Source organism: Anguilla anguilla, chromosome 10 (assembly GCF_013347855.1).
Source record: "Anguilla anguilla isolate fAngAng1 chromosome 10, fAngAng1.pri, whole genome shotgun sequence".
Lineage (NCBI taxonomy): Eukaryota > Metazoa > Chordata > Actinopteri > Anguilliformes > Anguillidae > Anguilla > Anguilla anguilla.
The window spans coordinates 30,280,309-30,294,942 of record NC_049210.1 but is presented as its reverse complement, the minus strand read 5'-3'; the positions used below and the strand labels follow the sequence as shown (position 1 = coordinate 30,294,942).

The 14,634-nt window shown below is 38.5% G+C and overlaps 1 protein-coding gene across 6 annotated transcripts in view; it reads right to left on the bottom strand.

Annotated features, from left to right (window-relative positions):
* Nucleotides 1-2,836: 2,836 nt before the first annotated feature.
* Nucleotides 2,837-14,634, bottom strand: part of LOC118237088 (PH and SEC7 domain-containing protein 4-like) — a 43,031-nt gene continuing 31,233 nt past the window's right edge. For all 6 annotated transcript variants that reach the window (XM_035435514.1, XM_035435515.1, XM_035435517.1 and 3 more), the window contains 5 exons: nucleotides 13,110-13,180; nucleotides 11,941-12,086; nucleotides 7,910-8,054; nucleotides 3,948-4,094; nucleotides 2,837-3,288 (listed from right to left, as the gene is read on the bottom strand). In XM_035435514.1, the coding sequence (XP_035291405.1) occupies nucleotides 3,013-3,288; nucleotides 3,948-4,094; nucleotides 7,910-8,054; nucleotides 11,941-12,086; nucleotides 13,110-13,180 (785 nt within the window). In that variant the 3' untranslated portion in view covers nucleotides 2,837-3,012. The remainder of the gene's footprint in view (nucleotides 3,289-3,947; nucleotides 4,095-7,909; nucleotides 8,055-11,940; nucleotides 12,087-13,109; nucleotides 13,181-14,634) is intronic.

The following is a 14,634-nucleotide window of genomic DNA, read 5'->3' as shown; positions in this document are numbered from 1 at the left end:
GTCTCTATTTTTATTTACAGGCCCCAGTTGTTAATGGTGTGTTTTACTTTTTTGCCATATTTTCACAGTATTTTTAACACTGTAGTGCAGTTTGAGCAATGTAAATGAGGGGCGGGAATTACATTTAGCCCCAGGCCAAAATATGACCAAACAGATGGCAGACAGACCAGACCATAATTCTAATCATCCGTATTTTCTAAATTGCCCATAATTTTAGCTCATAATTTGAACTTCAAAACGACTGTATGCACCTGTCAAATATATTTCATTAATAATAATTAGAATTTAATTTTTCATTGTACATTGTCACTTTTTAAATAGATTAAATTATGGCTAGTCCTATATTTTGTTCTGTGCAAGTTTTATAACACCATGCAAGAACCTACTCCAAGCTTGGCAGCTTGAAAACTAAATTCTGAAACAAAAGGTTGACTATGAAAATCTCAAATCTGAAACAGGGAAGATATGAATTCATCCTACTGTCGTTCTTTTATACTAGACCAGTGCTTTATATGCAATGACGGTCGCAGTTCCAAAACACTTTTATCTGAGACACCATTACAGATAAAGTTTCAATGTTTTGTTTCCATGAAAGTCAGACACAACGCAGAGCATTAAAGATTTAACTCTGCTATTCTCAGAGCAGAAATACCCTTGTAAGTTGGATCGCTCATCAAGAAAAGTCAATGGCAGTGTCATTGGCAGTTGTACAGCATTTTACATATGGCATCAAACCATAGGTTTTCAATTAGGTTATCCAATTTTTCTCTTTCTGATGAGAAAGTTTTTTCCATCACATAAGGTTTTCCATCACTGCTGCTTGGTGAAAGAAAAAAAAAAACATTTTATGTAAATTGCCAAAATAATAATGTAAGCATTTTGGTCTACAAAAGTGCAGCACCAAATCTGGACAATAGTGGCAATCCGAGCATTTCAGGATGCTTTCAGCATAAAATGGCTTAATATCAGTGTCTTTCTATTGTAGCTATTAGAACTTGTGTTTTTGATTGCAGTCTTTAAAAATCTATATTTCACATATTCATAGAACAATTTCAAATAATTTGGATACTTTACACAATATACAGATAATGCATGTTATTTAAATTAGTAAACAAATAATAAAAAAAAACATTTATTTTCAATATACTTTTTATGGATAATATTTTGACTCTAACATTTCCCTTTTATACTTTATTTTATATTACAGTGTGTATATTGATGAATGGCATACTCTGTTTTGATACATTTTCCCAACCCATTTTTGTCCCTAGAATTCTGATTTACAAATGCAAGGTGCAAAACATGACACTGTACAACTCTATCTTGCTTACTGTGCTAAATTGTCCAATTTGTGTTTGTGAATTGATTTTATTCTTAGAATTTGGATGATGTAACAGAACATACAGAGGATCATGGATATTTGAATAGGAACATAAACATGTATACACAACTTTTTTCCCATGAACTCCATGTACTCTCCATGAGCTGACTGAGAATCCATAGAGTTGAGCACAATAATTGGCGATTTCCAGTATCAATATCATGACAACAGTTCATGCTAAATGCTAAATAATAATGTTTGATTCAGTCAGGGGTGTTCCCTAGCCTTCATTCACAATTCTTGCAACATACTGCCTTCCTGTGGCCAGTTTTCAGAATTGCAATTTAAACATGATCCCTTAGTATTCCAGATACCTGTTAGTCATAACAAATGTAGAAACAGCATGTTTATTATTTAGGTCTACATGATTTACATGTCATTTTCCAGCATTGGACAAGCCTGTCACATAAATAAACATGTTCACTGAGAAAATGGCTCCAAATTGTTTCAGAACTAATTCTTTGGCAGTTTTCCCCTGAAAAAATAAACTTCCATTACTTTTCCCAACAAGTGAGAATCTACGTTCCCTGAATTTAGATAAATAATTAGGGAGAACTTTATATGAAAGGCGATATGGAGATGGTAGGTAATGCAGAGCATGATTGTGTGAGTATATTTCTGAATGCACTTTTGATTTCCCAGTCCACACTGGTTGGTTTACAGAGACTCTTCTGCCTTGGTGAGGCACTTCTACAAAGCTCACAATATTAAAACTGAATATTATAACATTAAAAGCACAATATCTAAACATGTAAAACTATTGGATGAATTGCTTTCACCTCATTGTACAGTACTTTTTATATGAGGACTAAAGATGTTTCACCGATAGAAAATATACAGTACTGTGCAAAAGTCTTAGGCACCTGTAAAAAAAAATGCTGTACAGCTAAGGTGCTTTCAAAAATAATGAAATGAAAGGTTATAAATATCAAAAAAATAATATAAAGAGCAGTAAACAGTTAAAAACTAAATAAAATCAATGTTTGGTGTGACTACCCTTCGCCTTTAAAACTACATGAATTATCTTAGGTACACTGTCCTGCAGTTTTATAAGAAAATCGGCTGGTACGTTGTTCCAAGCATTTTGGAGAATTTGTCACAGTTCTTCTGCAGATTTTGGCTGTTTCGCTTGCTTCTGGCTCTCCAGGTAATCCCAGAGACCCTTGATCAAGTTTTTATCCGAAAAGTAGTCTATTACTTAAAAATACAAAGACGTATCTGTAAAATTTCATTTTTTGGAAAATTCATGTTTGGAAATCTCAAATTTGCTCTTTTCTACTGACACACTAATGCAGAAAACAAAAAAATAAACACCTAAGACCAAATATATACTACATATTATATTTAAAAATCTAGGGTGCCTAAGACTTTTGCACAGTACTGTATTGGTTTATTTCTTTATGTTCCATCTGTTATACATGTGATTATAACTGTGATAGGGTGAACACAGAACAAGAACAAACAAATCTCAGATTTATTTGAAAACATTTTTTTCCAATGAACCGAGGAAGGACAGCACTCCTATATTGGTGACCTCCAGTTGATATGTAACAGTACAGTCAACTGAATATAAACCACAGATGTAATATTTTGTTTCATCTATAGGTAAATATGGTGCAGTAGGCCCTCTCTCACAGCTCTCTGTTGCGTCGTGGGATTATGATCTTGCGATAGGTGCGTCTCTCAGAGATATTGCGCTTGACTTTCACTATGGGGGGTGGGGCCAACTCCAGGTTCAGGGAGGGGCTGGAATGGGACTTCTTCAGGCCAGCTTCCTCTTCCTCTGTGTCTACGTACAGCTCCTCATCGAAACGCTCAAGCTCCACAGCCCTCACTGCACCGCCAATGTGTCCACCAAGGCCCTTCCACACCTCTAGCATCTGCTTATACACCTCATACCGACTCTTCTGGAGAGAGGGAGAAAGAAAAGGGAACTCAGATGGATAGAGCCACTTCATCACACAAGCATAGGATAAACCGTAAATTAAAGTTATAAATACAGACCCACTGATAACACTGATAACATGAAACACATAAACATCCCTCCATGCATGTACGAAGACACACACAGTCACACAGTTCACATACACAGCAGGCTATACCGGTTATAGAGTATTAATATAGCAGAGTACTAGCAGTGATTGTTTTTTTCCAAATGTGTTTTTTAAATCTTAGTTTTATAAATTGTTAAATCCTTCAGTGAAGCTCAACTCTGACTTGTCAGTGAAAATGCACATTCTGAAACTGCTGCTTTATTGCTAAGGAATTACTGACAATTCAATCACATGGCTAATGATTAAAAAGCAATGACCTAAAAGAATGAATGGAATGACTGACTGTACTACACATGACAGCTTCAGAGATACTACCCAGGGACAGATCCCAGACATGACCCCCACACATGGCCCTTAGGGGCAGTCCCAAAGGATGACCTCTAGCTATGGTCCTTAGGGACAGTCTTAAGGGATGACCCCCAAGGGACCATCCATAGGCAGGAACTGAAGGGATGACCCCCAGGATTGGTCCTTAGGGATGGTTAGATGTACTGTAATTCCCCCAGTCTGACCTCGTGCAGCAGATACTCCTCCCTCTGTCGGCGCTCCTCAAGCTCGCGGGCCTTGGCCCTTCGGCCCTCAAGCACAGACTGCTGCAGGAAGGTCAGGTCAGTTGAGAAAGAGTCCAGCATGCGGGAGTGAGACTGGAGCTGCTTCTCCTGCAAGGACATCAACACCAGTCAGTGCTCTACACATATTAATACAAGAACTCAGACAAGAGTTTTCAACATCAGTCAAACTTCAGCTACTGCATTCTAAGGCTGCGTTCACACCAGACATGTTTTAAAAGCAGGAAGCACCTTTTTTCAAAATATTTTCAATGAGTCTTAAAGGCATACTATGCAATTTGTCAGCCCTTCTAGACTCTGTATTTGTAAATAAAGAAGTCTCCTCCATTCTCAACCCCACGCACATCTCTCTTGAGGACACACCCACGAGCGCGACAAGCAAAATGTCAAGCAAAGTGGTGAGTTGCTTGAGATATTGAAGATAGCATTTTTAGCAACATGAATGATTCCGTATAGGTTGTAACAGTAATTTGACAGTGTGATCTTTACGGAGCATGTGGGAACATCGTACGGAAGTTGCTCTGTAGTGCTGTTGCAGCTATTTTGTGTTTTTCCTCATTCCGTGTTTAGCTATTCTATACATTTAGTTTAGAATTTGGATGTAAACACAGAATCGTGTGTGGAATAAGAAAAATTAGCAGGCCATAGGTAGACACAGTTGAGGACAAAAGTTTACATACACCTTAGCCTCGTGAGCCTGTCTCTTGTTTCACTTCGTTCAACAGAGCCTGGTCGATGCTTGACGTTCTAGGCATAACCAATCAGAGTGCAGAGGGGCGGCGCTCCAAATGTGGTGACAATTTTGGCCCACAGACTGTATGTTTTGGCCAGGCATGGTCTGAAACATGCACTGGAGAAACATTACCGGAGGCAGTGTTGTGCAAGTTCACACTTCACAAGAGCAAGCTCAAAGTTCAGTTCACACAGATTAAAATGAACTAGTTCACGTTCATAGTTCACAATGGGACAGGCAGTTCGATTAACCAATAGGGAAGCCGCCGCTTCGGGAAGCGAGGCTCCTCCCTTTTGCCCCTGAAAGTACATGCGTTCATCCAGACTATATACACCTAGGCTAAAGACATTCAAACTCAATTTTTCACAACTCCACACATTTCATGTTCCCATACCATTTCCTATGTTAAGTCAATTAGGGTATCTACTTTATTTCCGTAAGAGGTCATTTCAAAATAATAGCTTAGAGACAGATTTATTTCAGCTTTTATGTGCTATATCAGATTTTCAGTGGGTCAAAAGTTTACATATACTTTGTTAGCATTTAGTGGTGGCATTGCCTTTTAATTGCTTAACTTGAATCAAATGCTTGGGGTAGCCTTCCACAAGCTTCTCACAATAATTTGCCAGATTTTTTGCCTATTCCTCCTGATGGAACTGGTGTAACTCAGTCAGGATTGTCGGCCTCCTTGCTCAGACATGCTTTTTCACTTCAGTCCACAAATTTCTATGGGATTCAGGTCAGGGCTTTGTGATGGCCACTCCAATACTTTAACTTTGTTTCACTTTCACTTTAAGCCATTTTGTTACAACTTTGGAGGTAAGATATGATCACTGTCCTGCTGGAAGACCAAGTTGCGAGCAAGTTTTAAATTTCTATCTGATGTCTTGAGGTGTTGCTTCAGTATTTTTAGATAGTCCTCCTTCCTCATGATGCCATCTATTTTCTGAATTGCACCAGTCCCTTTTCCAGCAAAACACCCCCACAACATGATGCTGCCACACCCATGCTTCACAGTTGGGATGGTGTTCTTTGGATTAAAAGCCTCACCCTTTTTCCTCCATATATAGTGCTTATCATTATGGTCAAACAGTTCAATTTTTGTTTAATCTGACCAGAGAACACTCCCCCAAAAGTCTTTGTCCTGGTGATCACCTGCAAACTTCATTCTGGCTGTTTTATGCTGGTCTTGGTGTAGGGGCTTCGTCCTTGTGCGACAGCCTTTCAGGCCATGGGGATGTAGGATTCTCTTAATGGTGGATGTAGATACTTTGGTACCTGATGCCTCCAACTCCTTCACCAGTTCCTTTGTTGTCTTGGGGTTCAGTTGAGCCTTTCGGACCAAAGTTCGTTCAGTCCCAGGAGTTAATTTGAGCTTCCTTCCTGAATGATGCAGTGTCTGTGTGGTCCCAAAATTTTTATATTTGCATACAATTGTTTGTACAAATGCGTGTGGTACCTTCATGTGTTTGGAAATTGCTCCTAAGGAGGAACCGGACTTGTGGAGGTCCACAGTTTTTTTTTCTGAGGCTGAGTTTCCTGGATTTTCTCATGGTATCAAGGGCAAAAAGGCAGTGGCTCTAAAGGTAGATATATATACAGTACATGTTTGTTATATATACAGTATATATATATACAGTATATGTTTTCCAACTACCTTCAGTATGCAGTTATTGTGTGTCGCTTTGGATAAATGTGTCTGGAAAATAAAATGTAATCTAATATTACATTGTTATATTTCTGAAATATAGCATTAAAATGAATACATTGAAAGTTCAGCAAATATTAATTTAGTGTAATTTTCTACAATTCAATGGAAATACTACAACATGATTAGAAAGTTTGTTAGCTTTGTTAGTGAAGTTAGCTACATGCAGCTAGATAGTATGCATGCTGTATCAAATTCAGCTCCCCTGATTAAAATAAATGTCTACATCTAGCTGTCTAATGTAACTATCTACAAGCAATGTTACTTACAGGTCCAACAGAAAACAGGTAAACTCCACATCACTTTTCATCCCCTTGGTGAATCCAGCTGATGCCGCAGAGGGGAAAAAAATTTGAAGGTTGACGCTACTTTTTCAACTCTGTCAGCTTGTCTTTTTTCTTAGCTGTATCTAGGCTTCTTAGCATCTGCCATTGCAGCAGCTATCAAGCAACAAACACTTCGCTGGAATCGGATCCCAAACCACAGGCTCTATAGCCAAGCTCACCCCTTGCCAAACAGAAAAGAGCACCATGGCCAGAAACGTCCCAGACACATGTTGTAATAACAACTACAAGTTACACGAATTTGGTGAAAATGCATGAAGACTAAAATTGGCAGTGCATCATAGATGTACCTTAGCATAGTTATTTTACAATATTTTCAAGCAAGAAATTCTGCATAGTATGCCTTTAAGCATTTTTTTATGCTGCTTTTGCACGACCTGTACAAACACATGAAAATAGAGGTGATATGATTCTGGGCAATAAAGAAGATGGAAGAGAAGTTGGTCATTTCAGTTTCTGCCCATTCAAAGTTGTACAAGTTCACAAATCTTGACTACCTTGACAAAAATAAGTGGTCCAAAATCACAGCGAGAAATTAGGGCCATGATGTGGATGTAGATGGCGAGTTATTTTTGGGTGAAATTAGCAAATGCCGATGGATAGCCTAGGTAGTGCTTCTCGCGTTTCCAAGTCGATAAAACGCATACAGTGTGAACCCAACCTAGGAGTGCATTACTTTGACCAGCATTAATAGTGTGCTACCATTATCAGATGTAGGTGTTAATCAGTCTCTACTTAGTAAAACTAGTTTTGAGCTCTTTTATTCCTGCTGAATAAGCTCTTTTATTCCTGCTGAAAATGTCAGTGTATGTATGGTTGTAGTGAATTTGTATATACTACTAAAGTCTACTGAACTTCTTGCATCCTATGGCATGGCTGTATATCTGTATAACTGTATATCTCTGTAAATAGCATGTTTGCATATTTTTCATATTATTGTGTGTGTGTGTATGCTATTTGTGTGTCTTGCAGTTATTTAATCTATGCATCTCTTACAGTATCACTGCTGAACATCACTGTTCAGCTTGGAGAATAAAAAAAGATCTATAAACAAAGTATTATTGGTGTATTTCCCAATATGGTATTTTTGTATTTGATGCACCCCTTGTGTGAACAGTACCAGAGTAAGTGCCGACTGCATGGCAGGTAAGATGGGTCTGCTGAACCTCTTCTGTGATCCCACAGCAGCAGGGAATGGAGGAGATGAGTACAGGGCTGATACCAGGTTTATCCTGTTGATCCAGGAGCTCATATGCTCTAGTGTGCTGCAGAATAAGCACAAACACACAGGAATGCTGCAGCTACAAATACAGGTAATGAACAAAAAACTGGAAGCACAACAACGTTTCAAAAATATAGGGTTTTTGTGGTTCTGCAATGTTATGTTCAGAAAGTGAAACTACCCAGATGATTAGTTAGAGGACAGAAATCCCTCTGAGGCTCAGTCATTATGTGCTTACACAATTTTTAAAACCAAAATGAAATACAAAATGTTGAGGATGCATGTACTGAAAGTAAGAGAATTGTGAGTTAATTTGAAGACAGAACAAACTTTCTTCATTAATTTTACAGATCATGGTCAGGATCATGGTGAATGATGCCATCCTGTGATCACAAATATATGTTTGGTATGCAGAGTGTTGAAATTTTTAATATATACAGTAATGCATTCAGAGAACATGCAAGCAGTTAAGGTGTAAATCTGAAACATATGTCCAAAATTTTAACTCAAATGTAGAGGGTGAATGGGGCATGGTTATTTTCATGAACTGTTATCATGATACACTGCTGGAAACGTAAGTGCTTTTGAATGATAATTTCTTTAGTTTGTGCTCTTGCATGTGTGAATGTTTGTGTGTGAGTGGGCCAATCATATGCTTTTTAGTTTTAATGACCTTTATTGAAATAAGTGAGATGATTGGCCCTCTCTAATAATTTTAAGATTGCTTGAAACTCAGCGCTGGTGCCTCTGACAGTGAAACAGTGTTTTTCCAAAGTCTACAATAATAAATTTGTCAAGGGCAGGAGTAGTCTTTCTAACTTTCAACCGCCATTTTGTTTAAAATGGAAACTTTCTTTGGGGATTTTTATGAAAATAAACAAGAAAGACCAAAGTCAACGCTAGCGTTTAGTGATAATAACTATACAACACTTAGGAATACGTGTTTATGTTGGCCAAACACGCAAGGCTCTCCACCTATGCATCAACATGTGTGATGGAACAATTAAAGCTATCAAGCTGAAGATATTCGTACAGACATACAATTTCTTATTCGGCTAATAAAATGGCATTAAGGACAATACAGCAAGATTTTTTTTTTTTAAAGGATAATGACAAATCATCATTAAATCCTCTTGGTTCCACAGTTTCTAACTCACATATCGAATATTCTTCTTGTTTTTTGACAATGTGAACCCCCCAACTCCCCCCACATTGTGAGATCTGGACTTGTTCAAAGAGCAACAAAGAGTGCAGCCCATGTTTGGCTTTGATACAGTGTCTAGCAATAGCATAGTCTGGGTTCCTGTTTCAAATAGCAGCTTTGTGCTCTGCTATGTTTTACCAACCTAAGGGGCACCACAAATGCATTTAAGCATGTATTCATGTGTGGTAGAACAATTAATGAACCTTTTAATTTGGTACCGTTCCATATCAACTATTCTGTGCTACTGTATGAATTTAACCAAATTTAACATAGATTTATCATCTCGTAAATTCGCATCTGGCTATGAATGTAGCTAACAAGGCTCTGTAGTTGGGTTCATCATCTAGCAGTCAGCCTTGTCTTATTATCTTCATAGCTAAGAAACCTACATACAAGTCTATCAAGTTAACAATCGCACCAGTAAACTGTACGTACGCAAAAGAATGTGCCGAAGTACACAATAATGTGACAGCCTTGTATCCAATAAGGGGTTGATATGTCCGAATGACACCCACACTGGAAACAAAGAGTGTGCACATCTACTGTCCTGGTAATTAAACTGGCTGCTTCCTGGAACACTAACAGTTTGCGATTCCAGCTGCCGGTGTGTTATTGTGAGCTTGGCTTTAAATATAAAGATGCTAACTAGTATGGGGGAATTTTGTCTCAAAAATAAATAAATAAATGTAACATTTACATTTATTTATTTATTGTTGAGACAATAATATCCCCATTACGTAGACTGTAATTGAACAGCTTCACTTCCAAAGTTCCATTGAACAATTAACTAAAAATCAATTTTATGTGTTAGTGCTATTGGCTGTAATCAATAAAGGCTAACTACACACCAGCAATTGCTTTGTGTAAGTTTGATAATCACTGCAGTGTAGTTCACACAAACTACAATTTTGTGAGAAATATGTTGTCAAGCTTACATGCACACACTGCTGTCTACATTCTAGTGCACCATTTTGCCCTCCCTAAAGCAATCAACGTTAGGAAATGAAAGCGTCATTATTTCGATCCAGCACTCAAACATTTTCTTAGCTTTTTACTCATTATTCAGCTGGGGATTGCAACATTAGCCACTTAGCACAACAATAACTAGATAACATTAGCTGGCCTAGTTAGGAACCTGTCTGATTAAGAACCTATTGCTTGTTAGCTAGCCAATAGCCAGCCCATTAACAGTTGCATTGACATACTGTGTGTGTGTGTGTGTGTTTCTGCATGTGCATTGTTTCACAAGCTGCATTTTTATGTGGGCATATCATTGACAGAGTTAAGGCAACAAACCACCTTTAAATGTATATCTTTCCAACTATTTTATAGTTAGTCACCTTTATTAGTGGGTCTATGATGCCATGAGGGATGTGAGGATGACTAGAATAGGCTGTTTCTCCTCTCTGGCTGCTGTAGGCTGTGCCTGTTCCCTCCCAGAACAGGGGGGCCTACAGGACAGCAGGGGCCTGATGTACAGGCATGTTTACCAGAAGCTGAACAGCAACTAGCTGAGATGCTGCCCATTGCTTTCAGGGCCATTCAGGCCTTTTATAAAAGCACAGCCTGCTGTCCCTTACGGGGCGAGACTTTGTGGAATGCTGACAATGTGCATCTGGCTCACTTCAACCTTTAAAGCCTGCTAAAAGCTTATTCTCTCTGTCTTTGTGGGGAATATCCCTTTTTCTGTTTTGTAGTACCCAGATTTTGATATTTTCTAGTTTACTGTGTTTTCTTTGATTTGCTGTTTCTTTTTTTAAGCAGAAGGCCAATTCTTCAGTCCAGCTGGATGTTTCTTGCTCAGTCTCTGCCCCACACAGTGGTTCCTGCTGGCACTGTGCCACATATAAAGGAATAAGGCCACTAAATGGGACAAGGAGGCAAATTCAATTCAAATTTTCCAGCTGTGGGTGTGTGTCAGGATCAGAGGTGGAAAATCCATGTTCAGAAATTAGAATTCACTCCCAGTATCTTGTTCCAATAACCTGGAATTGCTAATTAACACAATTCTTCAGCCAGGAAGTAGAACTAATTACTGCAATCAACTGGCTGAGTTCATGGGTTGAACAAACACATGGCAAGATTTTTACATTCTGACCCCTGGACCTTCCACCTCTGGTCAGGATGAACTAATTTAATTTGCACAACCCAGGATCGACTGCCCATTTTAGTAAACAGGAATGTTTGTCAAGTCAGGATCTGGCCCATGGCCTACAACCACAGTGGACAGTAGTACATACACATAAATCACAACATACACACTGTCAAGCACCATGGAGGACTGTAAATACGAATATGAACATAAATAATGAAGCATATAAAAACTGCCACATAAACCAAGGGATGCAAACACAGTCAATAGACACAACATTATTCATTTACTAATTTGTTTTGTCACTGTCTCATGCGGCGTCTTGCATTTCATTTATAGAAGTGGGTAAACTGGGTACAATACTTGTATTTATTCTGGGTTTATGCAGCTGCACATAATTTGCTTCTGGAAAAGAGCACAACTACTAGGGGCCTGTGAATCTTCTAGGTCTTTTCTGACCATTTTATACTGTACACTGTCTGTAATATATCCTACATGAGAAAATTTTACTGGGGTTTACTGCACGCATGCATGCAAACACACACACACATACAGTGCTCACATGCATGCACACGTATGCAGTTAAAGACACACAGCTACATACATTTTCACGCACGTGCACGCTGTACTTACGATGCCTGGAAGAGGAAGACTCGCCAGTCAGCCGTTTGCAGGCGGAAGACGTGTGGCCTCTTTGTATAGTCATCAGCCCTTTCAGCCAAGGCATGGTGCACACTGACTACCTCTGCTGAGTTCTGCCACTCTATGTTGTATTCATCCTGCGGGAGTGAGGGATGGATGGATGGATGGATGATGTGAGGACAGGAACAGGGGTGGAGTATGCAGAATTGAGTGCGATAGTTTTAGGTTTAGTGAGACAGGGTCTTCAGAGTTATCACTTAAACACTGGGTTCTACAGATTGCAGCTTTGAAGGAATACTGTGACATATTGAGTCACAGGGACATTTTTTTGGATTGAGGAGGTAATGGAGAGATGGGGAAATTAAGTTTGATAAATTGATGAGGGGAAAGAAGATAACACAAATCTAAACCACAAAATTAGAATTTTTATAATGCTGATAATGGTGTAAAACCCTCTATCCCCTTATTATTGCCTGTGAACACCTCAGTCTCACTGGTTATCTTGTATATGGAGCTGGCCTCCATTTCAGAATTAACAAATAGCCTGTGCATAAACATATACTGTTGTCCATAAAAATGTCTCTGTATCTAGGAATTGTAAAAATAGAGGCTATTTCTGTACCAATCAGCTAATATTGGATGTGAACAAAAACTGGGGGCTGAACCTAGAATTTACACTGAATCTTTCTGCAAAAATTGCAAACATTGTTTTTTTTTTCTTTGTGTTTGCAGCTAATCGGGCACATTATATCTCACTGCAACTTGATTCTAAAATTAAGCCTGTTGGGTTGTCAGGGTGTCTACACGCTGTCATGAGAAATGTGTTAAAAATACACAGTACACAGATATTAGAAACTTTTCTACTTTAACTAAAATGCATCATGAGGTAATGACCAACTGATGCCTACCTCCAGGAAAATGGGTTTTGTCACAAAAATATCAAAAAAAGAGGAAGCTATCAAATGTGTGCTTAAATACAACAAAAATATGCAAGAACGTGTACAGGAATCCACATTTATACAGCAAATTATCAGAAGACTGTTGTGTCAGAATGTATTCATTCTTGACAGAGAAATGAAAGTGAGAGAGAGTAGCTTTAGCTAGATAGCTATAGTGCTATAATATCTATTTTAGCTTGAGCACTATAGAAAAGCTTTTACCTTCTGCAGGTACAGCACCATTCCTTTCAACACAGCATAGAAGGTCTTCCAGCTACGCTTCCCCCAGGGAGCTAGGAAAAGCACATTCAGATATAACAAGGTATATTTATCAAATCTTCTCTCCCCACAATTTTTTTGGAGGGTTTCCCCCTCACAACAGAAAGAAGATTCGTGAGAAATAGTGTAAATGTCATATAAAATAACTTATTGTTGGGCTGCTGGGTGGCTCATTCAGGTAAGACACCATGCTCTGGTGCATGGATGAGCCCCACAAGTTGCAGATTGAATTCGGACCATCCAGGCCACATACTGTGGCTGGTTGCTCCACGGGGAGACACAAAATTCCCGATTGTATCGCCCAGGACACAGGAAGGTTCAGTTGGTTGGGGGGTCCACATTTTATTGCACGCTAGCAACACCTGTTGGGTCATCACTAATAAATTATTCAACAAACATTGAATTGTTTAGTCTGTGACAAGATTGGAAATAATCACACTGATTCCCGTTTAAAAAGTATATATACTAATAATAATTACTCTGAATTAGTTTTTTGTTGTTACAGTTATAAAATCCATCTATTTGGCCCTCCTCACTGGGTACCATGCTGTTTGGGGCCAGGTGTGAAAGGTTTTCTATCAGGAAACTTATATATTTGAACAGTTAACCACTTAAGTAGCAGCCCCCTTTTTAAGAAAAGCCTGAAAATGACACAGCCAAAATAAAATGGTTACTATTCTTGAACAGTTTTGACAGTTCACCTTGGTCTCTTCTAAAAGGTAATCCTTGGAGGTTTTACTCAAAATATCACTGAAGAAAAAGTAACAGAAGCTCAAACACAGTGGAAGTGGAAGTTTGCTTCTCACCTAAAAGATTTTTTTGAGTGGATACAGATGGTTGTGGCTGTGCCTGGTGGGCTTAGAAACACAATGTAGCCACAGCCACAACACTGGACAAATCCTTGTTCAGATTTGATGACAATATCACCAAACATGAGCATTTTGTATTGCTTTTTCAGAGCTTTGTTGAGGCAGGATTCCAAAAATTCCATTTAGAGACTACAGAAGGACACTTGGTAAACAAATGATATTATGGTTGTTTAGATGTGTAAAAATGTAGTTATTGTATACCATATACTTTTTGAAAGAAATGTGTCACCCTCCCCCTAACTCTCCATCTCCTTCTCACCCTCCCAACCCCACCCCACCCTCACTCCACCCCACCCACACCTCCCTCTCCTTGCAACCTCAGGCAGCAGCAGAATATAAACACATTTGTAATCTAGTTCATTAATCCATTTATTTAAGTCCATTGATTGAAGTTTTTGTCAAATACCCACCCCCATCAACATATCAATATATTCCCAATTCTCAATATTCTCAAAATATTTTGATTTTTATTCAGTGTGCCTACTCCTTATTTATGAGAGTACTGAATAACAATACAAATATTTTAAGGATGTATTTAGATGCTCACTGATATGAAATGAGATCAAGTCAAGATCAGTGAATCAGTCGAGATCAGTGAA